Here is a 27,170-nt window from a genome sequence, read left to right as displayed (position 1 = left end):
TTTATTTTTCAGTGGATGAATTAGAATATTTTGTTATTTCATTTCGTACCATTAGGGGCCGATGACCTCGATGTTAGGCCCCTTTATACAACAAGCATCATCATCATCATGTTTCCTGACTCGTTTTCTTTTTCATTCAAATACTATCTAAATTAACTTATTTACATAATTATTTCTACAATGTGTTCCTTGGTTCAATACCCTCAGGCGTTTTTTTTGATTTTTTGAAAAATGTCCCATCGAATGTAGTTATAAGGGCTTAAGTGAAACTCTGCATTGACTCACATTAGCGTGCATTGTGGTAGAAAAAGGCAAACTGCTAATCTAATCCACTAGATAACGATGATTAAGAAAGGATTGTAATTTTTAGAAATAAATAGACTAAAGAATATATTCCCATACTTTATTATATTTTATTTACATGAAATTCGTAGCTCATATCCCTAGGATGTTTTCAATATTAAGTTGCTTGCCTGAAGGATAGAACGGTGGATTTTTTATAAATGACGGTACCTGTTACACATACCAATTACAATGAGTTTTAAGAGAAAAAGTTCTACAATAAATCCATAATACTGTTTCTTACCATGTATTTACGCTACGGAATTCTACATTGTATACGGAATTCTATGTTGGGTAGTGTACACGTTGTGAGAACGACTGTATTAAATTGCATAGCTCTTAACGTTACCCTAGAAACGCGACGGGGAAGTCGCCAAACGTCTTTTCTTATGTGAAGACTGGGTTAGGAAATTTTCATTGTAATGGTAGGCCTTTTTGCCTACAATCAGTCTCAATCAAGTTGGGGCGTTTTCATTTCTCCACCTGCCGTTTTACACTCTCAGAAAGACTGTCTTGGTTGGTTTTCCTAATTGAAATCAATATAGGTCATTACAATGACGTCAGTAGGAATGGCACGATTAAAAGCAATGCTATCATATGAAATACTCGTTCAAATGAAAAACCACACATTTTTCTCACTTTTAACGAACAGTACTACGCTGCCGATCTAACAGTCCAAAGTTCCAGAGCTGGAATGACCAGGCCGCAGACAGCCGAGAGCAGTGAACACTCTTCAATTTCTTGCAGGGGGGAATAGTGTAGAGTTCCAGGGCAAAAACTATGCCCTTTTACTCATCTGTTTAATAGGAGTACCCGATGAGTCGGAAAATCTCAATTCACTACACTGGCAGGGGAAAGTCTCTTTGACTTGAAAGCAAGTTTTTCCTCCAAGGCAGAGGAGAAACCTCCTCTTCGCTGCTAGTCTGGAATATAATGAATGTTGAATTTAATAAAAGTGAAGAGGAAGAAGATTTTCTTAAGAAACGGTTCTTTTCAGGGTTAAATTTGAGTTATTTAGTGAATTGTGGTGCTATAATTTGAAATAGGCCGAAATTGTAATTCTAGACCAGGTCATAAGTGAGCCTCTGCCATTATTCCCTTAAGTGTGCACACTGATCATTCCAATCAGCGCTTCAGAATAGCTGGAGTACTATGATGAACTCGTGTGTTACTTACCAACAGTATCAGAGAATGGCACACTAAAGAAGAAAGTTATCAAACTCCCCAGCTATTTCCCGTCAATGTTCAGGCAAGCCGCTATACTCGGTACGCAGCAGTAATTCCATCTATTGGGGAGGAGTGGCAGCATAAGAGACAAAAGAATATCACATCGAACAATGGTCAATGTAATGTTGATCAATTTTATGAGCTTTCGATATTCTAGGCCATGGCCTCTCAAACGCCCAAAATCTCACGCGTGCAGATCGAGGCGCAAGACCTCCGTGCACTGTGCATCGGTGTCGCTCGGCATGACTCGGATCAACGCTTCGTCTCTGGGCTACTCGGCTAAGCTCGGCTCTACTCGGCTATACTCGGCTCAACTCAGCCCGGATTTGGAGCGCTACGGCGCAAGTGGGGCAGAGGGAGACAGGCGGAGCGAGCGAGACAGGCGTGAGGAAAGAGAGAGTAAGCGCTATTGCTCCAAATCGAAGAGTGGGGGGTCTGCACTCTGGTCAACCAAGCCAAGTCGTCTGTTGCACCGTGCACAGTGCATGCACCACGCGCATGCACCCTGAGAGGCCCTGTTCTAGGCCTTCAGATTTAGTTTTCTTCCGACTCTGAAATACCTCTCTTATCATAGTCGGTACGGTAAAACTGAATAAAACATGAACGATCGGAAATTGCATTCTCTATAACTTTTGTTATGTGGTACTTTTTGATAGGACCAATAACATAGGTATTTAAAAATTACATTTTAGGCGCCTTTCCCTAAACTAGAATTTCATCTAGGGTGAATAAAATTGTTTATAGCTTAGACTGCAGTTTCTTATTTCTCGACATTTACCGGTTTTCATTAAATTCTGTTTACCCTTTTTCTCGTGGCTCGGCGTTGATATGGACTTAGCAGCAAAAATACAAATTCATGAATATCTCTGGTACGATAAAAATGTATAATACATAAATTATCGGAAATTTAATCCTATATAACTTCTAGTTACGTAGTATCAATTGATAGGACCACTAACAACATAAATAGTTGAGAATTCAATTTTAGGCCTTCCTCTAAACTACATTTCTCTCAGCGTTAATAAAATGATTTATAGCCTAGATAGTAGCGGCTCATCCCCCAACTTTACATACCGATTTTCATTAAATTCTCTTCAGCCGTTTTCTAGTGATGCGCATACATACGTGTAGACAGACAGACAGACAGACAGACAGACAGACAGACAGACAGACAGACAGACAGACAGACAGACAGACAGACAGACAGACAGACAGAAAGAAAGAAAGAAAGAAAGAAAGAAAGAAAGAAAGAAAGAAAGAAAGAAATTACAGAAAAGTAAAAAGTGCACTTCCTTGTTACTGTGGACATGATCGATACAGAAATGCCATTCTTTTTAAATTCTGAGCAATTTACAGACAAAACTCTTATTTTATAATACATACATATATATATTTGTACAATCTATATCTCGAATGCTTACGGAGGCTGAAAATAACTTTGAATTATGGAAAATTCGAGATATGCAGGGTGTCCCGAAAATCTCTATAAATAGGGAGAACATTTTCAATTTTATATAGAATAACCGGTCTCCAATGTTTTGCCTGAATTGACAATGACATTTTACCTGCAACAGAAGAAAGTATTCACCGTATTATGAATAATAACACGATTATTGAAAATAAAATTGTTTTCTCTATGTATGGAGAGTATTGGGAAAACCGTGCATACGACTTCGGCTCTAAAAAGAAAGAAATCAGGTGTTCCGTTCTTGACATACATACTGGTATGTCATATAGCTGGGGGTCATCTAAAAATTTGCGTTATGAAATTACCGTCACAAAATGTGTGATGTAAGACGTGTAACTGTGCAAACGTGCAGGCTGTGATGTAAGGTATGTATGGATGGCCAGACGGTTTTACGCAGCAGTAGTGCAGGCCATACATTACGGCTTGTGGTTATCTGGCGTTGATGGATGGCCATGACCGAAAGACATATTTTTGATAATTTGAATTTCGCAAAGGGAAAAGTGGTTTAATTTTTACTTCCTTAACTTTGTCGCCAATGCTATATTTTTTCTACATCTACAGATATCACATTAAAAGTCTTTGATTTCAAAACCAGTCTTCAGAACAGTTTATTTTCCTTGGCTCTAACATAAGTGGTCTGAGTAGGACTCTCTGGAAAGGTACAGAAAGAAAACATTGAGGAGCATCATTTCAAAAAAGCTGTTTGTCCACAAATGCTAACTTTTCAGCGAACCGAAAAAAAACCACACACACATTTGCGCCCAAACGAGCAAATATTAAAATAAAAACTTAGCTTTCAACAGTGCACCATACTGTACCATTACTGTGACAATCAAGAAACAAATAGTTTGTCACAATGTGTGGCCAGTATGCCCTATATCAGAAAAACGAATGGAATAGTTGTTTTTGCACCGAACTGAAGAACTTAGTCCGCCTCTGTGGTGTAGTGGTTAGCATGATTAGCTGCCACCACCGGAGGTCCGGGTTCGATTCCCGACTCTGCCACGAAATTTGAAAAGTGGTACGAGGGCTGGAACGGGGTCCACTCAGCCTCGGGAGGTCAACTGAATAGAGGTGGGTTCGATTCCCACCTCAGCCATCCTGAAAGTGGTTTTCCGTGGTTTCCCACTTCTCCTCCAGGCAAATGCCGGGATGGTACCTAACTTAAGGCCACGGCCGCTTCCTTCCCTCTTCCTTGCCAGTCCCATCCACTCTTCCCATCCCTCCACAAGGCCCCTGTTCAGCATAGCAGGCGAGGCCGCCTGGGCGAGGTACTGGTCATTCTCCCCAGTTGTATCCCTGGCCCAAAGTCTGAATCTCCAGGACACTGCCCTTGAGGCGGTAGAGGTGGGATCCCTCACTGAGTCCGAGGGAAAAACCGACCCTGGAGGGTAAAACATATTAAGAACGGACTGAAGAACTTAACTAAATATTTATTGTATGAACGTACAGACTAAATTTTAAAAAAAAGTCCCCTCCGTGGAGGAGTGGAAGGTAAAGGCTTCCACCATTGTTAACCTCGGCACGTGATGGGGTAGAGTGGTTAGCTCTACGCCCGGCCGCCTTTGCCCCCAGGAATTAACCTGGTACTCATTTTTGGTGTAGACTGAATGAACCTCAGGGCCATATGCACCTCCGGAAGTGGAAATCTCGTTTTCTTAAATTTTACGACTTCCTGACGGGGATTCGAACCCACGTCCTTCCGGGCGAACCGAGACTAAATTAAACATTAGTAATTAAACATGTGCCGGGCTGAGTGGCTCAGACGGTTAAGGCGCTGGCTTTCTAACCCCAACTTGGCAGGTTAGATCCTGGCTCAGTCCGGTGGTATTTGAAGGTGCTCAAATACGACAGCCCCGTGTCGGTAGATTTACTGGCACGTAAAAGAACTCCTGTGGGACTAAATTCCGGCACCTCGGCGTCTCCGAAGACCTTAAATAGTAGTTAGTGGGACGTAAAGCAAATAAAGTTATTATTAATTAATTAAAAATGTGCATTTATTACTTCAAAATAAAAATGAAAAATTAATTAAACGTAAAAAATCCATCTGGATACCTAAAAAAATTTAACTTACAGAAGTTGTTAACTTTACTTTAACGTTCCAATTGAATAAGTTTCCCCCCTACAATTGCTCAGTGTTCTTGGTCGTTTCAGTCACACGTGACAAAGTCAGCATCAGTGTTATCATCGTTGCATCCGTCTGATCAACGATACTTAAAGAGAACTGCACAGAATTGTTGCTCTACGAAGTGCCACCAAATCTCTGCTTTAGTAGGTTGTTTATGTTGTTCTTTGTGGCAGGTTGTATTCTGCACAAGAGATATTCAATTATTTTACGCTCTACCATTCGATTGTTTCTTCGTTTCTTCTCACGGGATCCTATAGATTTCTCCCCAATAACAACACCATCCTCCATCATTTTGTCACAGGATTTAACCTATTGTTCTGAAGATTCTGGGAATCGAACCCACCTCTACTCAGTTGACCTCCCGAGGCTGAGTGGACCCCGTTCCAGCCCTCGTACCACTTTTCAAATTTCGTGGCAGAGCCCGGAATCGAACCCGGACCTCCGGGGGGTGGCAGCTAATCACGCTAACCACTACACCACAGAGGCGGACTAAGCAACAACGGTACTGTACATTATTGACCTGCTCTGTTTCGCGGCTCGCCAAAGCGCGCCAAGCTCATTTTTCGACTCACTATACTTGGTTCCACTAAGTAAGTGGACTCAATATATTTTGAACCGAACACACACCTCGAGGCCTATATGTGGCACAGATAGACATTATTTTGAACGAAACGCGTATCCCAGGATGATGCGAAGCATTATGAAGGGCACGAAACTGCATCAAAGTGAATTTTGTCCATGGATGGAATTACTGCGTCCTGAAACGATGCTCCTCAGTAGTAGTATTTTCCTTTTTACGTCGCACCGACGCAGATAGGTGTTCTAGCGATGGTGGGCAGAAAAGAGCTAGGGGCGGAAGAGAAGTGACCTTGGCTTTAACTAAGGTCCAATCCCAGCAGTTGCCTGGTGTGAAAATGGGAAACCACGGAAAACCATTTTCAGGGCTGCTGATAGTGGGGTTTGAACCCACTGTCCCCCGAATACAAGCTGACAGCTACGTGGCCCGAACTACGTAGCCACTTACTCGGTGCGAAGGGTTGCGGAATACCCTAAAGTAGAGCTTTAAGGTGCTATGCTATAGTATGGCTTGCAGTGGTTTTTCAACGGTGTGCTGAACGGTAAATTTCTTGATCAATTTTATTTTTATTTCACAATGGAACAAACAATCTGAATACAGCAATGCTTTAATTTTTATCATTTGAATAATAAATCTGCGTTGTCAAATTTATGGGGCTGATAATAATATAGGATTAAAAATAATAAATAATTACTATGGTGAGGTTGAGCTCACACAAAAAGGAAAGACAGTAGCTACTCAACAAACAATGCATTGCCTGTTCATCTGAACTGCACAGAATGCAGTTCATGAGGGCTGGTGGTGGTGGTGATTATTGTTTTAAGAGGAAGTAAAACTCGGCAACCATCCTCTATATGACACTAATCAGAGAGAAAAAATGGAAGGGGCCCGACACTTCGAAAAATGAAGGTATCACCCAAAGAAAGACAAGGGCCACGAAGGGTATGAAAATGAAAGACTCCCTAGGCCTCCGTACGTAATACCGTCGGGATCAGAAAAGAACAAGATTTGACCAAGGAAGGTCGGTTAGGATAGATGAAAGTGAGGAGCCTAGCACGAGTAAGTGGAAGCAACGCCAGGACTCAGCTAAGGGCCCCGCTGTCGCCAACCCACGCTCCAAAGTTCAGAGCCCCTGAGGCTCCTTTTAGTCGCTTCTTACGACAGGCGGGGGATACCGTGGGTGTTATTCTACCGCCCCCACCCACAGGGGGGTGCAGTTCATGGGGGCTGCTTTCAAGTGCAAGTTTAAAAAACTGAGCAAGTAAATTCACTTACATGCCAAAAGACCCCGAAAGTTTTGTGAACGTAGTCAGTATCGTGTTTTGAAGGGGAAATTAATAGTGACTTCCACAGTATTTTGTTAATATGGGAAATATGGTCTAATTTAATAAATAAGTTACAGAACTTAATCGCTAAAGTAGTTATTACTGTATTCTATTTAGTATTAGTTGTGCAATTATAAAGAAAACTTTAATCGTTTTTCATAACATTGCTGTAAAATGTTTAGTGTCTGAAAAATATATTCTAGTCTAATATAATGAAGACAGTTGAACAGAGGAAGCTGACATTGCACAGAAGTAAATATCTCTATACACTTTATTTTTCTAAGATATTATTTCACGGGGACTTATAAATCAGCTTCAACTCCAACTGTCTTAATGTGAATAATTATGCATTATAATGTTTTTAGATCCTTAAAAATGTAAAAAGGCTCAGGTGGCAGCGCACCGGCCTATCACCGCTGGGTTCCGTGGTTCAAATCCCGGTCAATCCATGTGAGATTTGTGCTGGACGAAGCGAAGGCGTGATAGGTTTTCTCCGGGTACTCCGGTTTTCCCTGCCGTCTTTCGTTCCAGCAACACTCTCCAATAACATTTCATCTGTCATTCATTAATAATTGCTCACGAGGAGTGCGACAGGCTTCGGCAGCCGGCACAATTCCTATCCTCGCCGCTAGATGGGGCTTCATTCATTCCATTCCTGACCCGGTCGAATGACTGGAAACAGGCTGTGGATTTCTTAAAATGTAAAAAGGTATAACTTAATGTTCTAACCAGTCTGTATATAAAACAGGAACAGCGCGAAGGAGCACAGCCCGAACTGAGGTCCAGTTACCCCGGAGTGAAACGAGTCCGCAACATTAAAAAGAAAGTCCCAGTGAAGAAGACACTCGCCAATCAAGAGATAGACGAGCTTCAACCTACTCATCCAAGTGCTAGGAGACGACTGTTGCCCGCTGCTCATTTTGGTGGCGACACCTCAAAGTACAGCCTTGAACATCCGCATTATGAAGGTAAGCGCACTCATTTGTTTAAGACACTATCTGCTATTTCTTGATGTTAGGGGTACATGACCTACAGTAGAAGTTAGGCACCGTCAAACAGCAATTATCATTTCTTGATGGATTCAGTATATTTACATGTGTCTTTCGGCACAGGCCAAAGCAAAATGTAGCTCCAGCATCCAGTATTCGGGAGATAGTGGGTTTGAACCCCACTGTCGGCAGCCCTGAAGATAGTTTTCCGTGGTTTCCCCATTTTCACACCAGGCAAATGGTGGGGCTGTACCTTAAATACGGCCATGGCCGCTTCCCTCGCACTCCTACCCCTTTTCTATCCCATCGTCGCCGTAAGACCTATAGGCTATGTGTCGGTGCGACGTAAAGCAACTTTTAAAAAAAAGTAGCTTCCACCAGATATTTTATGGCTGTGGCAGTGGGAAGCTGCTGTGCTGACTGCTGAGTATTGGTTGGCCCAGAACATGATGACTACTCCCCACAGAGTTTTATGACAGCATGCCCAGAAAGGGAGTGAAATGTATTTATTTCTGCTTCCCCCATTTGGACGCTGCCAAAAAGACAAAAGCTTACATAAAAAGTGGATTGACAACTACAAAGGCTGTGTAAAATATATTGTCTATAAATGAGCAGTATACCGTATAAATACCATACAATTTGTATTTTTCAGTATAAATCGTATAAATCAGTAATTTTGAAGCCTATAAGGAACTCCTTATGGACAAAAATATAGCTAAGAATACAAGGAGTTAATGATTTCTGACTATTGTTAATGAGTCTTTCAGGAGCGCTAACCCAATGTCCTTAATAAATTGATTATCCAAATTAAATTTCTTTCAAAATTGTGAAATAAGTGCGTAATTATGCCTCTTGTTCCTATCATCATCAATCCTAATACCTCTATAGAGTCTAGATGACCAAGCGAGTTGGCCGTGCGGTTAGGGGCGCGTAGCTGTGAGCTTGCATCCGGGAGATAGTGGGTTCGAGCTCCACTGTCGGCAGCCCTGAAGATGGTTTTCCGTGGTTTCCCATTTTCACACCAGGCAAATAGTGGGACTGTACTTTAATTAAGGCCACGGCCGCTTCCTTCCCAATCGTAGCTCTTTCCAATCTCATCGTCGCCATAAGAGCTTTACACAAAGAGAAAAGTTTACATTTCTAATGGAGATCACTAAATTATCTAACTACTGTAAAAGGTTTGACGTGTTGTACGGGTGGTCTTGATACTACTGGAATCTGATGAGAGAGAACTCACCAAGGTCATATTATATACATCTTCATGGCAGTTACTGTCTCTTCTGCTGTATAACTCAAAAAAGGAGTCTATAGTGTAGGGGTCGCCAATTTTGACGAGCTTTCGCAAGGTTGATCCATACTAATATCTACTAGAAAATTATCTGGAAGGGGCATCAGTTTTTGGTATTTTAACATTTCAATTTTTCTATATCCTATTCTTCCCAACTTCCGTCAAGGTCATTTCTCCTTCATGAATATGTCTTTCAATAAATGAGACTCAAATATTGATAATAAATTATTTATTTGTATCATTTCACAGAGATGGGTACAGAAGTTCTCAGCTCCGCAGTGTAGGGGCAGCATGACCGCCTTTTACCCGCAGGTCCCGGGTTCAATTCCCGGCCAGGTCAGGTGTTTTTTTACCTGGATATGAGAGCTGGTTCAGCCTATGTGATTATAGTTGAGTAGCTATCTGACTGTGAGATAGTGGCCCAGTCTAGGAAGCCAAGAATAACAGCCGAGAGGATTCGTTGTGCTGACCACATGACACCTCATAATCTGCAGGCCTTCGGGCTGAGCAGCGGTCGCTTGGTAGGCCATGGCCCTTCAGGCCATGGGGTTTAGTTTTTGGTTAGGGTGCAGAGGTTTTTTAAAATACAAATCTACCGCCTGTGCATCCCTCAGGATCACTGTTACTAAGTAAAACATCAACAGCTGCTGATTTTAGATCACCAAAGCCATGAGATATAGCCTAAACAGGAATCTGTGAATTTATGTATTAGTCCTGTAGTGTGCACTGTAAGAGGGAGGCCATTGATCTTAATGTTAGTACTACCATGGCCGACTTGATACAGTGAAGATCTAGTTGTCCATGACACTCCACTATGTACGGTACCTTAAACTAGAGCCTTCTATTTCAACACACTCTATTTATACAAATCTATAGACCATGCACCTCTCAAGGTCATTATTGCTAGCTAAAACATTTTGTGACATTACTTCCATTATTCCAAATAATGTACTTCATTTCGTGACATTACTTCCGTTATTCCAAATAATGTACTTCATTTCGGTTCCATACTGAACTTAAATACCTAGGATGAAATTCTAAAAGTAATTTAATTGTACGAGGGGAGTTCAATATATAATGTAACACTTTTTTTTCTTTCTAAAAGCAGGTTGGTTTTATTGAGGATTCAAATACACCATGTTTATTTCCCTACCCTTTTACTACAATACCCTGGTTTTTCAACATAATCTCTGTTCAATGCTACAGCGTTACGCCACCATAATGTGAGGGCCTGTATGCCTGCATGGTACCACCCGACTGGTTGATGTCGGAGTCAACGTATTGCTGCATCGATAACTTCCCCACTATCTATGTAGTGCCTCCTGTGGAGTGCATCCTTCATTGGGCCAAACAGATGGAAGTCAGAAGGAGCAAGATCCGGGCTGTAGGGTGGACGAGGAAGAACAGTCAACTGAAGATTTTTGAGCTCCTGTTGATGATGTGATGATGAAACACACCGCACTCAACGACTCATTGTGCTTTTGTCCACTGCCAGATCTCTGCAGACATGCTGCAAGTGCCTATGAATGTCTGTGATGCCCTGGTTTTCCACCAAAAGATACTCAATAACCGCTCTCTGTTTGGTACACACCTCCGTTACAGATGTCATTTTAAAGACTAGTTATAGCGCTGCCACCAATCGAAAATTAATGAAACTCTACAAGACAAAGCAAGAATATCCAAAGATGTCCCAAACAAAATTCCAATTTTTTCAAACCTAAATTGGCCGAGTTATAAAATGTGTTGCACTATATATTGAACATCCTTTGCATTAAGTTCAACTATTCAATACAAATTGTATTGAATAGGTAGCCTTAATACAATTAAATTCTTTTTAGAATTTTATCCTAGATGGTCACTTCCATTACAGATTTTGTCACATAATGTCACACAAATTTCCAGATGACCCCAAGCTCTATGACATATTCACGTCAAAACTGTAACCGATGAGGAGAGAGCCCATCTGCTTCAAGATGGCAGTGTGTGAAGATTTGAAAGTTGTCCTTGTCCTTTGTGTTTTTTTCTTTTTCATTGGCTTCAACTTTTGTTTCTTCCTGTTCCCATGCTCACTGTTCTTGTATTAATCTTGTGATGTGTTGCATTTCATGTTTCTATCTTTCAATATATTACTTAATTGCCACTCATTTGTTCCTTTCCACTACTTGAATTCACAGTTGTTGTACCTGCTAAATACATTCTGTAATGTGTTTTCAGGTAATGGCCGCCTGAGGCACCCAGAAGGTCTCTTTACAGACTGGACTGCAAGCAGCTGGGTGAACGAATTGGGAATGCAAAGGCATTTCAACTTAACTAGAGGTATTCTGGAAGTCCTGGACAGTGGTCTCTACATGGTATATGCACAGGTAAATTATAATATGTGATCTTGTTCATTTTTAGTAGATTAGAAGATGCTAACTGCTTCAACAGTGAAATCATATAGGTGGATACAACAGTGATTCTGGGAGGATATTTCCTCTTCTATTCCAGGCATTTAAAAATATTCCAAAATGACTGGATTTAAAAAATGGACGAGGCCTGTTCAAAGCATAAGCAAGGTTCCTCCTTTGTTGGACACTTACTATAGTAGTTGGTAGTTGAAGTAGGCTATAAAACCATATACATGAGAATAATCCTCACACACTAATTTTAAGTAGGAAAGTTTTGAAAAATGTATTTTTGTATTTGTATAGCTTTGTTAAATATTTATATTGAAAATGGTAACTGCTACAGAACAATACATTATAAAATTATGAGGCAACCCATCACATAATAATCTTTATTAGCAGCATTTCAAAATATGTTGGTCTCTGGTCTGTATTACCAATTCCTCAATGGCAGACCGATAGCAAATCTGTGGAAATTCACAATCTTTTCTTCCTGATTGTCTGGGAGATAAAGCTCAATACTAGTTTTCCTACGAAACTAAAGTTATTTCATCAAAAAACATGTGTGAACCATCCATGGCTAGCCTTACAACTGTAATTTTTAAGTCTCTTGCTATAGCTTTTAACCGACACATTGCAGTCATGACCACACCTCCAAATGGTTTCTCTTCAGTTACATATTCCCATATCCTGTTTTTGATTTCTGTAAACTTTGCGTTTTGTTCACAAAATGCTTGATGGTTACTCTTTGTCTGTTCATGACAAGCTTTATGTTTCCTCCAATCACTTACTGCAACATGGACCAATTTACTCAGTCTCTTCAATAGTGTAGACCTTTTCTTTAGCCACGAAAGACCTATAACAAGAACTCACACCAGAAACCCTAAACACGTGCTACTTCTTAAACTGATACCACTCAAACAAAGCTGTATGTACGTGGCATGCTTCTCGCTTGTGGCAGTTGGCTGAAACAGAATTGCCAACAGATTGGGTGGAAAAGTACTGTACTAACTTCCAGATTTCTGTATGTCAGGAGCATTGTATCAACCTTGATGCAAATAATAGCCGCACCCCAACTTTTCACCGCCAGATTTTGAAAAGGATATCCGGGGAACATTAATGATAATTATTAACATTGTTATTATTTGGATTCTTCTTCTGGTACTGTCTCTTCACATGAGGCTACACCCTATCGTGGAGTAATTTTTCCTATTTTGAGTTTCCCATTTTCCCAGTTTTCTCTATTTCTTGTATCATGAATATTAATATACTGTCAGAGATTCCATGTCCAGGATAATCTTTTCTTATTGCATCTTTGTTTCCCTGCTACCTTGCCTTATATGTCCTGTTGTATTTGTCATTTTGGAAAATGTGACCGAAATAAGCTACTTTCCTGCATTTTGCAAGGGTTAAGAATGCACATGATTTCCTGGCATGGGACTATCTCCTCGATAGTGACTTGGTCTACCCTTGAGACCTTGTACATTCTGCAATACATTCATATTTCAGTGGCTGTGTCTATCCATTGACACCATAAAGCAGTACTTAGTAACACCTAACACTTCATGACAATTCAACGAGTTGTAAATTAGAGGTCACAGTCACACACACTGTGTCTAAATTCCTGAAATCTTCTTGTCATGCCATTTATGGGTTTGACTTCTGCATCTGTATCCTATTCCTGTATTAACCCATTCCAGTCTGGGCCTTAATATCCCTAACAAATGTTCTGGACTGAGAATTTCTAAGGATTTTTTAAAACAGTATATCTCTGTACCTGTAGGAGATATTTGCATGATCCTTTTTTCTTTGTGCTTGTTTGAGCATCTAGTTTTGGAAAACGCTGTTTGTATCATGTCAACTATCACCTGAGATTTTAAAATTGTTTATATATTATACCATGTTTTGCGAATGGAAAAAAGGTCTGACGGATAAATAAGCAAGTACAGTTTTCTGAAATATTGTTATATTTACCCTATTTTACTTATATAAAATGAGCATTGCAATTACAAAACAACAACAACAACATAATGATTACGATATAAAATAATAATTTTTTAATAATAATAGTAATGATGACAATAATAAAATTTTATTTTAATAGATTTTTAAATAACTCAGATGTAAAATTATTGTTCCTTTACCACAAAAGACGTCTGAGAAAGAGAAAATACAGTCCTCTATACAGACAACTTTACTAATATGTAGACAATTTTACGTATTGACGCAAATAAGAAATACGCGAGAACATGCCCTAAGCCGTAAAACGAACTTCAATCATAATGAAATGTAAGAAGTTGTTTGGAATTCATATGTCAATAATATGTTCATTTGTGCATCAACTTATATCATAAAATATCGAAAATATCACTTTCGTCAAGCACATGTCTGCCGCGAGAAGCCATGTCTTAGAGCTCATTGAGTGACGTCTACTGATGCAGGCTCATCGAAAATATCGTAAATTCTCTGACTTAAACATATAATACTGCCATTTGCTTAAATACTCTCGTAACTAATATATGAAGAACCATGATGTAACCACCAGAATGCTTGCATAGCTCGTTCTCGATTTTTAGTGAATTGTCAAACCTTACTACGGGCTATGCCCGCAGCGTGGCCTGAGCGTAATTTCGGCCGCTGCGAGCTATGCTCGCAGTTAGACCAGAAAGAGTTAACCAGCATCATGGATACTTGAATTGTGACATCCTTTCAATAGGTTTTCCATACAATATAACAACATTGATGGTTTTCTGCTTGCTGATTACTACTAAGTTCTCTGAATGTTTACTTTGAAGCCAGACTTCTTGGTTACTTCATTGATGGCTGTTGAGGAAAAATATTGAAGGTCTTTGAATTGTCAACAAGTATTATGGTGTCATCTGCATAGCGAATGGTGTTTATTTGCTTCCCATTGATCTTGATTCCCTTATCAAGTTCATCAATGGCAATTTGAAAAAAAAACGGCTCCAGAGTACAAGTTAACGAAGATTGTAAAGAGTATACAACCTTGTCTCACATGTTTTTGTCCTGATCTCTTCAGTAAGGTGGTCTCCAATTTTAACATGAGCTGTTTGATTCCAATACAGCTTCTTCAAAGTGCACATCTGTACTGTTTCAGCTGGTGTAGAAGGATATCATGTTCAACCCTCTAAACACTTTTTCATAATCAATGAAACACACAAAGTGAGTTTGTGGTTGGTCAAGACATTTTTGAATTAAGACCAGGGCATATGTAGTACTAAGAGCATTTCTAAACCCAGACTGAGTTTTACTGATGTTTCCTTCTATTTTTCTCTATAATCACAAGTGTAGAATTCTCAGAGTACTTTCAGAGCGTAAGTCATTAGACTTATTAGCTTGTAATCAATACATCTTTTAGAATTATATTTCTTTGACAGGCTGATAAAGATGGATATCAGTCAGTCTGGTCACGTGTTTCCCGTGTTGTGGGAACAGCTTCAAAATGAAGTCATTATTATTTTTAATATTAATCAGTTTAAGCATTTCTGCATTAATTTTATCTTGTCTAATGACTTTGCCAGATTTTGCAAGGTGTAAGTCTTTCCCCAGCTCATCCTTGAAAATCTCTGGATCCCTTTTGACTTCATCAGATCCTGTGCAATCATCTCTGAAGAGATCTGCAGTGTAGTTCTTCCATACTTCTACGTGCTTTTTCTTATCCACAACAAGTTTGTTGTCAACTAGTTTCACGTTCATTCATTTCTGGCTGGTGGACGTTATATCTTTCACTCTTGTATGTATATTGAAACTGTCGTGCTTGTTTTTTTTGTTCAGAGAGTTGAGTTTGAGTTTGTTCTACTTTATTGTCAGTGAAATTTGAGGGAATGTTGAATAATATATATTGCTTTCTCCTTTTCAGATCCATTATTTGGACGAGCACGATACAAATGGTTATGGCGTGTATGTGAACGGTGCCCCCTTCCTACACTGCACAGTCATGGCACACGACGAAAGCAATCGATTCGTCCTCAAGTCAAACTCCTGCTACACTTCAGGAGTGTTGTATCTTGAGGCTGGAGACAAGCTCACGATACGAGATGCAAGTTCCATGCGCTATTCTATATTTGAACCTACGAAAAGTTTCTTTGGTTTCATCAAACTTGGTCGAGCTAAAATAAGAGACCACAAAAAGTAATTGTATAAGATCTTCTGCACCATCTGTGGTCTCCTTACTGTATAGTTCTATTCCTTATAGCACTGTATATAATACTCATTAATATTTCTGTTACTGACATAATCTACTCGAGAAGTGAAAAGTAACTGAAGGGTGAAAAGACAGTTTGTTACATTTCAAACTTCAAAAAAATGTGATAGATTAAATGTTGAGAAGCATGAAACTGAGGACAAAAGGGATTTACCTAGGCAGAAGTACTTCACAGAAAAGAGAGGTGAATCATTGATATGGAAGTGAGGAGAATAAATAATATAAATAATATTATATTATATTATATTATATTATATTATATTATATTATATTATATTATATTATATTATAATATATAATATATAATAAATAAATAAATGTAATATAATATAACGTAATGTTATAATAATATTAAAATTTTAAACTTGTTATCCAACACACACATTCTTCCCAAACTACTGTACCTATACATTTTCCTCATTACCACGGAAGACTCCTAATTTTACCCTTATCCATGACCACCAGCTCCTCTTCAAATAATAACCACCATCACCAGATATGGAGGAGAATTCTCATGCTTTGCATAATTATGACAGCTATATAGGTTTGCGCATTGTACAGAAACAGAATCGCAAAGCCTGGGTTAAATTACAGCCTTCCATTCCATCAGCTTCAGATATACACTGCCCTTATCATTGGCAGTCACAAGTCAAGGTTGATTAATATGTCATACATAACGTAAAACTAGAGCATTGTGAGCTGTGGTATTAGTTCGAAATAGGGAACTTGCCCAAAAATAAAATTAAAATCTTAGGAAACAAATGAAAAATTTTCAGTGATTTTTAACATTTAATTCCTGCTTATGGGCATTTACCCAAGCAAGAGTTTGAAAGCATTTACAAACAGTTGCTTTTGGAAGAAAATAAAGATGATGCTAATACTGAATTAGTTCATGATCTGGACTGCAATAAAATGCTCCACCTGTAACTGGTGGCACCTTCTTACCAAATTTGTAATACTGTAATTATATTGTAAATATCTTCCTAGAAAGCTGTCAAAAGACCATACATAACCTGACTTATGATATTTGTACACAATTCCTCAACAGTTAAAAGACTTCAGTTTCCTCTCCTCTTACTGTTGGTGATGAAGAGGAAACCTGCATGTTTTTCTGTGACATTCAGCTCTTCTATGTAGGTGTTACCTAAAGTGCTGCCTAGTGTGTCCCCTCTGTTTCTGTAATCCCCATGTATATGCTTAATAGTGTATCAGTTTTCTCAAGGGTGCCAGCAAGCACAACAGGAAAAGAAGAACTTGATACTCGTAAATAATTTAGTTCACAACAGTTCATATATTAAACAAAACAGTCATGAAATCATTAATTTGTAAATACAATATAAAACTTACAAATTTGTAACTGTAAATTATTTTATAAACAATGTATGAAATAATACTGGTGACTAATATCATCCAGGTACCGGTATTCAATGAAATAAAAATACTTTCAAGAAAAGTGCACTGACAATGACCTTTCTACAGCCGACATCGTGGCTCAGAACAGAGAGCTAAGAAGTGAGAAATAACATCATTTTTTTGATGCTGTGTTTAACACCACCAATCCTATATAACAAATCTTACAGTTGAATCGGTGAAGACTTGAGTAAAGAATAAGAAGACAAATCAGCTGAGTCCCAGTGATAGTCTGAAAGTAACCTGTATATCAATAATAATGATATAATAAGAATATTGTACATATTTTCATAATTTTGTTTAACTCGTGAGTGATAATCGATACTGGGCAATGTGCTGTACTATAGTGTGCAGTAATAGTTAGTAAGCAGTGTAATCTGAACTTCATTCTTGTGCTTTTTTTTTTTTCTGGAAGGACAGAGTGCTAATTGAAATGAGGTCAGACTTTGTATATGATTTTTATTGTGGGAGTTGTTCAATAAATAAGTTTCAGATAATCATGAATTGAATTTTGCTGGTATACGGAGCTAAGAGACTGATGCGATTGTTGATTTTGTACGAACTAGGTTATCTGTCATTGAGAAATCTGTAAAATGAACCAAGTCTAGCAAGACTTCTGTAAATCTTGTATTGCATATTAAAATTGTCAAAATTTTATTGAAAATGAAAAATGGAGGTTAAATATGCCTGAAAGCCGTCAAAACTATACAAAATGTTGGTAAAAATTATACATCCTGGTTAGAATTTATCTGCTTTAATGCTAATGTGTAGTTATCACATGTGTGTGATGTGATTTCTGTATGATACTGTCAAGTAAAAATTTTATAATTAACAGTCAGGAGATCCATAGGGTCTTACTAAAAATTGCACGTTTTAATTTGTGCCTTGAACAGTAAGTGATTCTTACAATATTCCTACTAGATATTTAAATTCAAATTGTATGCAGACTTATTTATGATGGTAATTTGGATCTATGTGGTTACCCTCATTGGAAGATGGATGATTTATTAAATTAATAAATCATTTTAGTATGATTCAAGTTCATTATTGTAATATATTTTACTTTTAGTTTTGTTGATATTATAATGTTGTGAATCATGAGAATGCATTTTGAAAAGCAAACCATATTGTAAATGGATCGACCAGTCCAACGATTTTGATTCTGGGCTGAGGGCTGGAACGTGGTTCATTCAGCCTTGTGAGGAGCTAACTGATATGACAGGCAGCAGATGTGCACTACATTATCTGCAGGTCATCTCGTCAGCTCAAGGCCTTTAATAAGCTGTTGCTCCATAGTTTCCTTTTGCTAGTGTTTTCAGCATTACACCAACTCAGGATTTTTGGTGACACAAGATAGGCAAAGGCTAGGAATAGGAAGGAAGTTGTCATAGCCTTAATTAAGCATATCTCAGCATTTTCCTTGAGTGGAAAGTCATAGAAATCCATCTCCAGGGCTGCCGATGGTATGGTTCGGAGCCACGATCTCTCAAATGCAAGTGAAAAGCTACATGGCTCGAGCCATGCGACCAACTCGCTCTGTGTGTATGGGTTTCTTTGTTTAATGGTTCTATCATAGATTAAAACTTACTTTTCTATTTTATGATAGGTGCTGCAGAAATGTTGAATCACTTCTTCCATTTCAGTCATATGTATTGATGAAAACTGATATGAGTGGAAGGTGAAAACAGTATTTAATGATGGATGGTTAAGTAGTGGTACCTGCTTTGGTTTGTTTGCCTAACAGAATCAGGATGGATATTGCTGTTGGCCAGAGTGACACTAGAGGAAAGAAGTTCACAACAAACTGCAGATTAAATTCAACTCAATAATTCACCATAGCCAAGGCAAATCAACATTTCTAAACTTGTTACAACGGGAAGTCACGAAACAAATTAGATTTATTGTGCTTCCCTCTCCACTTTAGTCTCCATGTGAGGTCCACATTTAGCAATGAATGCTATAAGACTACTAAAGAGAACATTACAGTGATTCCCAATATGGCTAAGGATTCACATTCACAAAGTATTCTACCTATATGCTTAGCAGTTTTGTGTACTTTATGACATTTAACATAAGAGGGATTCACAGCAATTTCAATCTTGTATATCCCCTTAGTCCACAACAATAAGTGAGTACATCAGTTATCTATTTCAGATATCTTCTGCTTACAGCCTACAGTAGCTCATTATCCCTACTTGCATTTGGCATTTGAATATGAGCTTTTCTGCATACTTCATACTGATTTCCAGTACTTTATACGACTGTTCATTATCCATTCTTTGACATTTGCATTAATTGGTCCACAGGAAAGACCAAATAAGGCTCAAGTCTTATGAATAAGCTGTGGGAGCCCTCTTTAACCAACCTGTCAGCCCTACAATTGATAGAGAAAATCCCATTCTTCATTCATCGCCTTGTTCATAAATTGCTAACCATTTTCTAATGTTGCAGTATAAACTTTAAGTAGGTAGCATAGACATGATTTTTATATCCAAATAATGAGAAAAAATGTATGTTAGGTAGAAGAATAGGCTACTGATTTCACAGTGTTTACTGTCCGCCTCAAAGAAGTTATTTATTGAATGACTTTCATGTTGATTAATTCCTGAGGAATGATTTATGTAATACTAGCAAGTAGATTGAATACTCTCTCCCATACAATATGTAAGTATTTTTCTATGTCTGTTTTGTCAGTTGTTTTAAGCTATTAAATTAGAAGGAAAGATGGTTATACTGTAGTTAACATACGTGTAAACAGTTGTTACAGAATATTTTTTTCTTCTTTGTAGATGTAAATTTTCATATGGTATAAATAATTGTACGAGATTTTAATAATAAATATTATTTATTTTTTAAATATTCCTGTCTTTTATTTAATTTCATCCTAGTTTCGACAATGAGAGTAGCAAGAAGAACAAAATATACAGGGTGTCCCACCCAACTCTGCGACCTCAAATATCTCCGAAATGAAACAAAATATGAAAATTCCAATTGGCCAGGAACGTACCCATGTCAGGAGATCACACAATGAGAAGGTGTGCACAATCCATAAAGGTGAACAAGTAGCACTTCCAACGCCAAGTTGCGTTTTTTAAATGAGACATGTATGCTTGTTCTAGCAAAATGAAAACTAGAGCTGCAATTGGTGATAACACACTTAGTTTCACGTTTCTAAACCTCATACATTCTGAAATATGTGGCTGTTAGAGGATGGCAATGGCGCCACCATTTCTGACGTAATGCAACGCATGTACTTCTGTGCTCAGAGCAGGGGTTGCTTGCACTGGCCTGTAGCCTGCTGTAAACAAACCGATATCAGCTCGGCACGTTCTAGCTTCAGTGTACTAGTGTCTCCTGATCTGCTCTGCTGTCATACTGTACTGTAATTCACGTATGTTTCAGATATTGCTTTCCATAATGACACATTAAACCGTGTTTTCGTGTGGCGTGTAATAATTGCCGTCATCTAGTCGATATGCCGGCCTTCAGTAACGAAGAATACCTAGATATTATTTTAATTTACGGCGAATGTCGCAGAAATGCAACCGCAGCTATGGCATTGTACGCTGAATGCTACCCAGATCGACGGTGTCCTTCGCCTCGTACCATTGCCAACATCCGCACGAAACTCAGGGAAACAGAAAGCTGGGCTTCCACCAAGCAACAACGTACAAAGACAGCGACTGGCACTGGAAACGAAATTGCTGTTCTGGCTGCTGTAGCGCGCAATCCTCAGGTGAGTGTCTGACAGATTACACGAGGTTCTGGAATAAGCCGCAGTAGTGTGAGCAGAATTTTGCAAAGGCATCGGTTTCATCCGTTCCATATCTCACTGCACCAAGAACTATGTGGGCGGACTTTGAATCCCGCATTGTATTCTGTCGTTTTGCACTTCAGCAGTTGCAAGGTAATCCAGAATTCCTACGTAATACGTTGTTTACGGACGGAGCTTCATTTACAAATCATGGTCATGTGAATCTGCAGAACATGCACTACTGGTCCGAGCAAAATCCCCACTGGATTCGCCAAGTTGCTCATCAACGACAGTGGGGTGTCAATGTTTGGTGCGGTATCATTAGTAACGGTATTTTAGGTCCCTATTTTTATCAGGGAACATCAAACGGAGAGTGATATTAATCATTTCTGCAACACACTCTACCCCTCCTCATGGAGGATGTGGGATTGGTTCCAGCATGATGGATGTCCCACACATTTTCCACAAGTTTCCAGAGACGTTGTGGATGCAACGTTTTCAAATAGGTGGATAGGACGGGGAGGTCCTGTGCGATGGCCACCTCGGTCCCCAGACTTGATACCATTAGACTTCTTTCTCTGGGGTACAGTGAAAGATAGAGTGTATCAAGAACCACCAACGACAGTAGAGGATATGTAACATCTTATTACTGTGGCATGTGCGGCAATATTTGTAGAAATACTGCAATCCGTGCAACACTTTCTTGTTACTAGATTCCAAAAGTGTACTGATGCAAACGGAGGGCACTTCGAACATCTGTTGAAGTGACACGGTTTCATCGGACAAGACGCTACTGGTGTTTTGTGGGTGCATTTTCCATGCCAGATGTACTGTACAACAATGAAGTTTCTGAGGGCTATAGGCCACTAGTAAATGTGTTTAGAAAAGCGGAACCAAGTGTGTTATCACTAGTTGTAGCTCTAGTCGTCATTTTGCTAGAATAAATATACATGTTCCATTTAAAAAAGTGCAACTTGATGTTGGAGTTGTTATTTGTTTGCCTTTGTGGATTGTGCATGCCTTCTCATTGTGTGAGCACCTGACATGGGTACGTTCCTGGCCAATTGGAATTTTCATATTTTGTTTCATTTCGGAGATATTTAGGGTCGCAGAGTTGGGTGGGACACCCTGTATATGCCATTGGAAATTTGTAATTGAATCGTCCAGAGCTGAAAATGTCATTCCCAAGCAGAATGGAATACGAACACTATATTAATGATCTATGTTATGAAGTAGTTACTCAGGTTATATTTGTGTCAGCAGAAGTCCAATTTAAATTTAATAAACAGTTTTCAAAATCAATTTCAAAGAAGTGACTTAATGCCTTTTAGCTCTGTGGTCAGCTTAATACGACGTAAAGCCATTCATAATGAATAGCTCACATGATATTTTGTCTAAAGATGTATCTGAAACCACCTAAACCCTGTAGAGATATAATTTACAATTTATAATGTAACACATGACAGTCTTTCAGTGCAGCCAAGATTAAGTAAAGAATACTGTGATGAAATGCAACAACTTTATGCTTTTCCCTCCCAATCACGCTACATGTAGCAGTGGTTTCTGGTATAAAGAGAAGGCTGACTTAATTCTTTCTTATGCCATTCGAAGGTCCTTGGTTCAATAGTACAGAATACAGAATGTTTAAAAATTGTGTAATTTTTACAACGGTAAATACTTTTCACCTGCAGCCGATTCAATTTTAAACGAAATATCCTTCAATCATTTACTCATCACAATATCTCAGGAGCCACTGAACCAATTTTTATAATTGGCTTTATGTTACACCAACACATATAGGTTTTATGGCAATGATGGAACAGGGTAGGAGTGCAAAGGAAGCGCTGAGGCCTCAATTAAGGTACATCCCTGGCATTTACCTGGTGTGAACATTGAAAACCATGGAAAATCATCTTCAGGGCTGCCGATGGCAGCATTCAAACTCATTATCTCCTGAATGCAAGCTCACAGCTGTGTGCGCCTAACCACACAGGCAACTCGCTCTAGCCATTAAACCAATGGGAGTGAAATTTGGTATGAAACTTCCTCTTTGTTCAAAAATATGAGTAAAGAAAGCTTTCTGAAAAAGTTTGAATACTAAGGGGTAAAAATAAGGGGATAAAACCAAAAACAAAGTTGCTGTTTTGGAGTGATAGTTTGCAGACTTAGTCCCAGTTCCTGATATGGGGTCATGGATGAGGCAAGATGAAATTATATGGCATGTTTTCATTGCCGGATGACCTTCCTGATGCCAACCTCAGATGAAGAGCTAATATAGATGAAATGAATGAGGGTGAATGAAATTGGGTAAGAAGGTGGAAGGAATCAACTGTGGCCTATGAATAGGAGCTTTTCCTGGCATTTGCCTGGAAGTGAAAATGGGAAACCACTGGAAACCATTCTCAGGACAGTCAACGGTGGAATTCGAACCTACTTCTCTCCCGAATGAAGAGCTTGCCTCCAGAGTCATAGCGCGTTAACACACTTGGCCACTCCACTTGGTAGGCTGTTGAAAATGAAATGGCGTATGGCTTTTACCACCAAGAGTGTCCAAAGACAAGTTCGGCTCGCCAGATGCAGGTCTTTTGAATTGACGCCCATAGGCGACCTGCAGGTCCTGAGGGGGGGATTAAATGATGACGAAGACAACACGCACACCCAGCAAAATTAACCAATTATGGTTAAAACTCCCGACCCTACCACGAATTGAACCCGGGACCCCAATGACCAAAGGTCAGCACGCTATCCATTTAGCCATGTAGCCGGATGGTAGACTGTTATAACATGGTAATAATAATTAATAATTTTGTGTGGGTATTTCTAGCTGGGTGCAGCCCTTGTAAGGCAGACCCTCCGATGAGGGAGGGCAGCATCTGCCATGTGTAGGTAACAGAGAGGTATTGTGGTGGAGGATAGTGTTATGTGTGGTGTGTGAGTTGCAGGGATGTTGGGGACAGTACAAACACACCCAGCCCCCAGTCCATTGGAATTAACCAATACAGGTTAAAATCCCCGACCTGGTTGGAAATCAAACCCAGGACCCTCTGAACCGAAGGCCAGTATGCTGACCATTCAGCCAACGAGTCGGACTATAATATGGTAATTAATTTTTATGCCACTTGGTAACATTCAAATCTCTTGCCATGGCTTTTGGCTGTGGTGTGGCAGGCAGAACATAGGTAATTTGAGATGGAGCTTATTTTTTATCCTGTTGGTGGAAAGTGAAGGTGTTTGGTGTCACAAAAACATTTGATAACCTATCATTTTAATATTCCTCTGGGAATTGTATTTATTGACAGGATAGTGATTCCACAGGGAAGAACAGCAAGTTGATGGTTAAATCAGGTGAAGAAGATCACTGGCCTACCTCTTCAGATCGTTCTAAAGAAAGCTGAAAACTGCTCTGGATTGAGGCATCTCATGAAGGCTGCAACACAGAAAGGAGAGAGTTATGAGGCCTCGATGTTCAGCAGTGGGCAAAACGACTAATGATGAGTGGTTCCTCATCATATGGTGGCTATAGGAGAGGTGATAGTCACTTTATTTCCCATTGCTTTCTTATTCAAATTTTCACGACACAATACTTTTGCAAAATTACTAGGTACAACTCATCTGAGAGACTTTTGAACTTTTGAAGAATTTAAAAAATATGAAAGCTGTTTTATCAATTTATGCTTTCTGTAGTCACTTAGGTTAAAATATTTTAACTAATTTGATAGCTTATAGATAACGCATATCTGTGGGAATGGGAACAATCATTCTCACAGATTTATTTTAAATAACATTGCACACCGTAAGCTGATGAGAGATCTCACTCAAATACCATGTTGCCCACACACTGCAGAAGGCATATTGGAATGGATAGGCAGACAACATCAATCATGCGAGCATATCAATGAGAAAACTCTGATCTCAATCTGGGATATTGTATGAGCCTAGGTGGTGGTGGTGATTATTGTTTTAAGAGGAAGTACAACTAGGCAACCATCCTCTATATAACACTAATCAGAGGGAAAGAATGGGAGGGGTCCGACGCTTCGAAAAAATGAACGTATCGGCCAAAGGCAGACAAGGGCCACGAAGGGCGTGAAAATGAAAGACTCCATAGGCCTCGAGTGCTCTAATACCGTCAGGGTCGGAAAAGAACGAGAGTTGACCAAGGAAGGTCGGACAAGTTAGATGAAGGTGAGGAGCCTGGCACGAGTAATTGGAAGCAATGCCAGGACTCAGTTAAGGGTTCTGTGGTCACCATCACATGCTCCAAAGTTGAGAGTCCCTGGGGCCCCTTTTAGTCACCTCTTAGGACAGGCAGGGGATACCATGGGTGTTATTTTACTGGCCCCAGCCACAGGGGGATTCTATGAGCCTAACAGAGAGTTAGTATACAACACAGACAAGTAGAGCCAAGCGGTTTGATCCATATATCTTCCAACTGGTTTAGCCATATTCTATAACACCAAATGGCAATTCCCATAAGAGCAAGGCTAACTTGACCTTCCTATTCATACCTCTTCAAACCACAGCAGATAGCAAAGGGGGATGTGAAGTAAAAGAAACCTCTAAAAGAGAAGGAAATCATGTGCAACTCCTCACAGTTTTCCTCTGGACATCACATGGACTAAGGAAGACATTTTCTTAATTGCAAATGAAGAACAATGTTTTTATCAATGATAGAGCCCTGTGTGAAGAATTGGTCATTGTTAATAATAAAATACAATCACATTTTTATTCTGCACTATTTATTCAGATGTATGAGGTATAGATCCCCTTCTGAATCTCCAGTTTTCAGCAGGTATGCATCAGAGACTTGGACATTGACAGCAAGAGCTGAGAGTAAAATTCAGGCCAGTGAGATGAAGTTCCTGAGGAGTGTGGTAGGGAAGACAAGGAGAGATGGAATAAGAAATGTCAAGTTCAGAAAAGAGATAGGGATAGAAAAACTGAGTGATAGGTTGGAGAGAATAAATTGAGATATTTTGAACATGTTATGAGGATGAAGGAAGGAAGGATACCAAGACAAATGTTGGAGGCTAAGATAGAGGGAAAGAGGGCAAGAAGTAGGCCTGGAGCAAGATGGATATACTCTGTCAAGAACAGTACAAGAAAAAGGAGACTTGACTGGAATACAATTACTGAAAAGGAGTGGTGGAACATGGGCGTAGTCAGTGGGGGGTTGTTGGGGGTTAGACTCCCCGCGCCCCCATGGAAATTTTACAAAAAGAAAATATACAGAAACTGACAATAATCTAAATAAACATACAGAGACATACAACTGTAGAACCAACAGATCTGTAATTTACTTGTGAAATGAAATGGCATATGGCTTTTAGTGCCGGGAGTGTCCGAGGACATGTTCGGCTCGCCAGGTGCAGGTCTTTCAATTTGATGCTCGCAGGCAACCTGCGCGTCGTGATGAGGATGAAAATTATGATGAAGATGTCACATATACCCAGCCCCCGTGCCAGAGAAATTAACCAATCATGGATATTTTTCCGACTTCGCCGGGAATCGAACTTGGGACCCCTGTGACCAAAGGCCAGCATGTTAACCATTAAGCCATGTAGCCAGATAATTTACTTCTATCAGTGTCCTTATAATGACAAGTCATTCATACACCTTCATTGTGTTCTACCATCATTTTGTAACTAAAAAAACCCACCCACTCATCGGCCGATCCTGGCTACACTACTGTGGTGGAAGTATAGACAAAGGTGGAGAAATAGCACCAAAACCCCAACATAACACGAGCTGGACAAGGGGAAATGATGTTGATGATGATGATGATGATGATTTCTTTTTATAACTTAGGTTCTTCAGCCTGGCAAAATTAATTTATGAATAAATAAAGGTTATAAAAAAATACGCCACTATCAGGCCGTAATTCAACCAGAGTGCTTGGGTGCTTCAGAATGCCTGAGATTAACAACCAGGAAAGACACTGAAGAAATTGAGAAGAAGCAAAGAAAGATTCTAAGAAAAATCCTCGGTTCAAAGAAATGTACTGACACATATCGATTACGCAGTAACAAAGAAATGTATAAAACATGCTGCTA

At 39.4% G+C, this 27,170-nt stretch overlaps 1 protein-coding gene across 1 annotated transcript in view; it reads left to right on the top strand.

Moving 5' to 3' along the window:
• egr (TNF superfamily member 12 eiger) overlaps positions 1-17,165 on the top strand; it is a 278,627-nt gene extending 261,462 nt beyond the window's left edge. The window contains exons 4-6 of the mRNA XM_067152207.2: positions 7,816-8,035; positions 11,559-11,707; positions 15,609-17,165. Of these exons, the coding sequence (XP_067008308.2) occupies positions 7,816-8,035; positions 11,559-11,707; positions 15,609-15,884 (645 nt within the window). The 3' untranslated portion in view covers positions 15,885-17,165. The remainder of the gene's footprint in view (positions 1-7,815; positions 8,036-11,558; positions 11,708-15,608) is intronic.
• Positions 17,166-27,170: the final 10,005 nt, after the last annotated feature.

This window comes from Anabrus simplex, chromosome 8 (assembly GCF_040414725.1).
Source record: "Anabrus simplex isolate iqAnaSimp1 chromosome 8, ASM4041472v1, whole genome shotgun sequence".
In the NCBI taxonomy this organism is placed as follows: Eukaryota; Metazoa; Arthropoda; class Insecta; order Orthoptera; family Tettigoniidae; genus Anabrus; species Anabrus simplex.
This window is presented reverse-complemented; position numbering and strand designations above follow the sequence as displayed.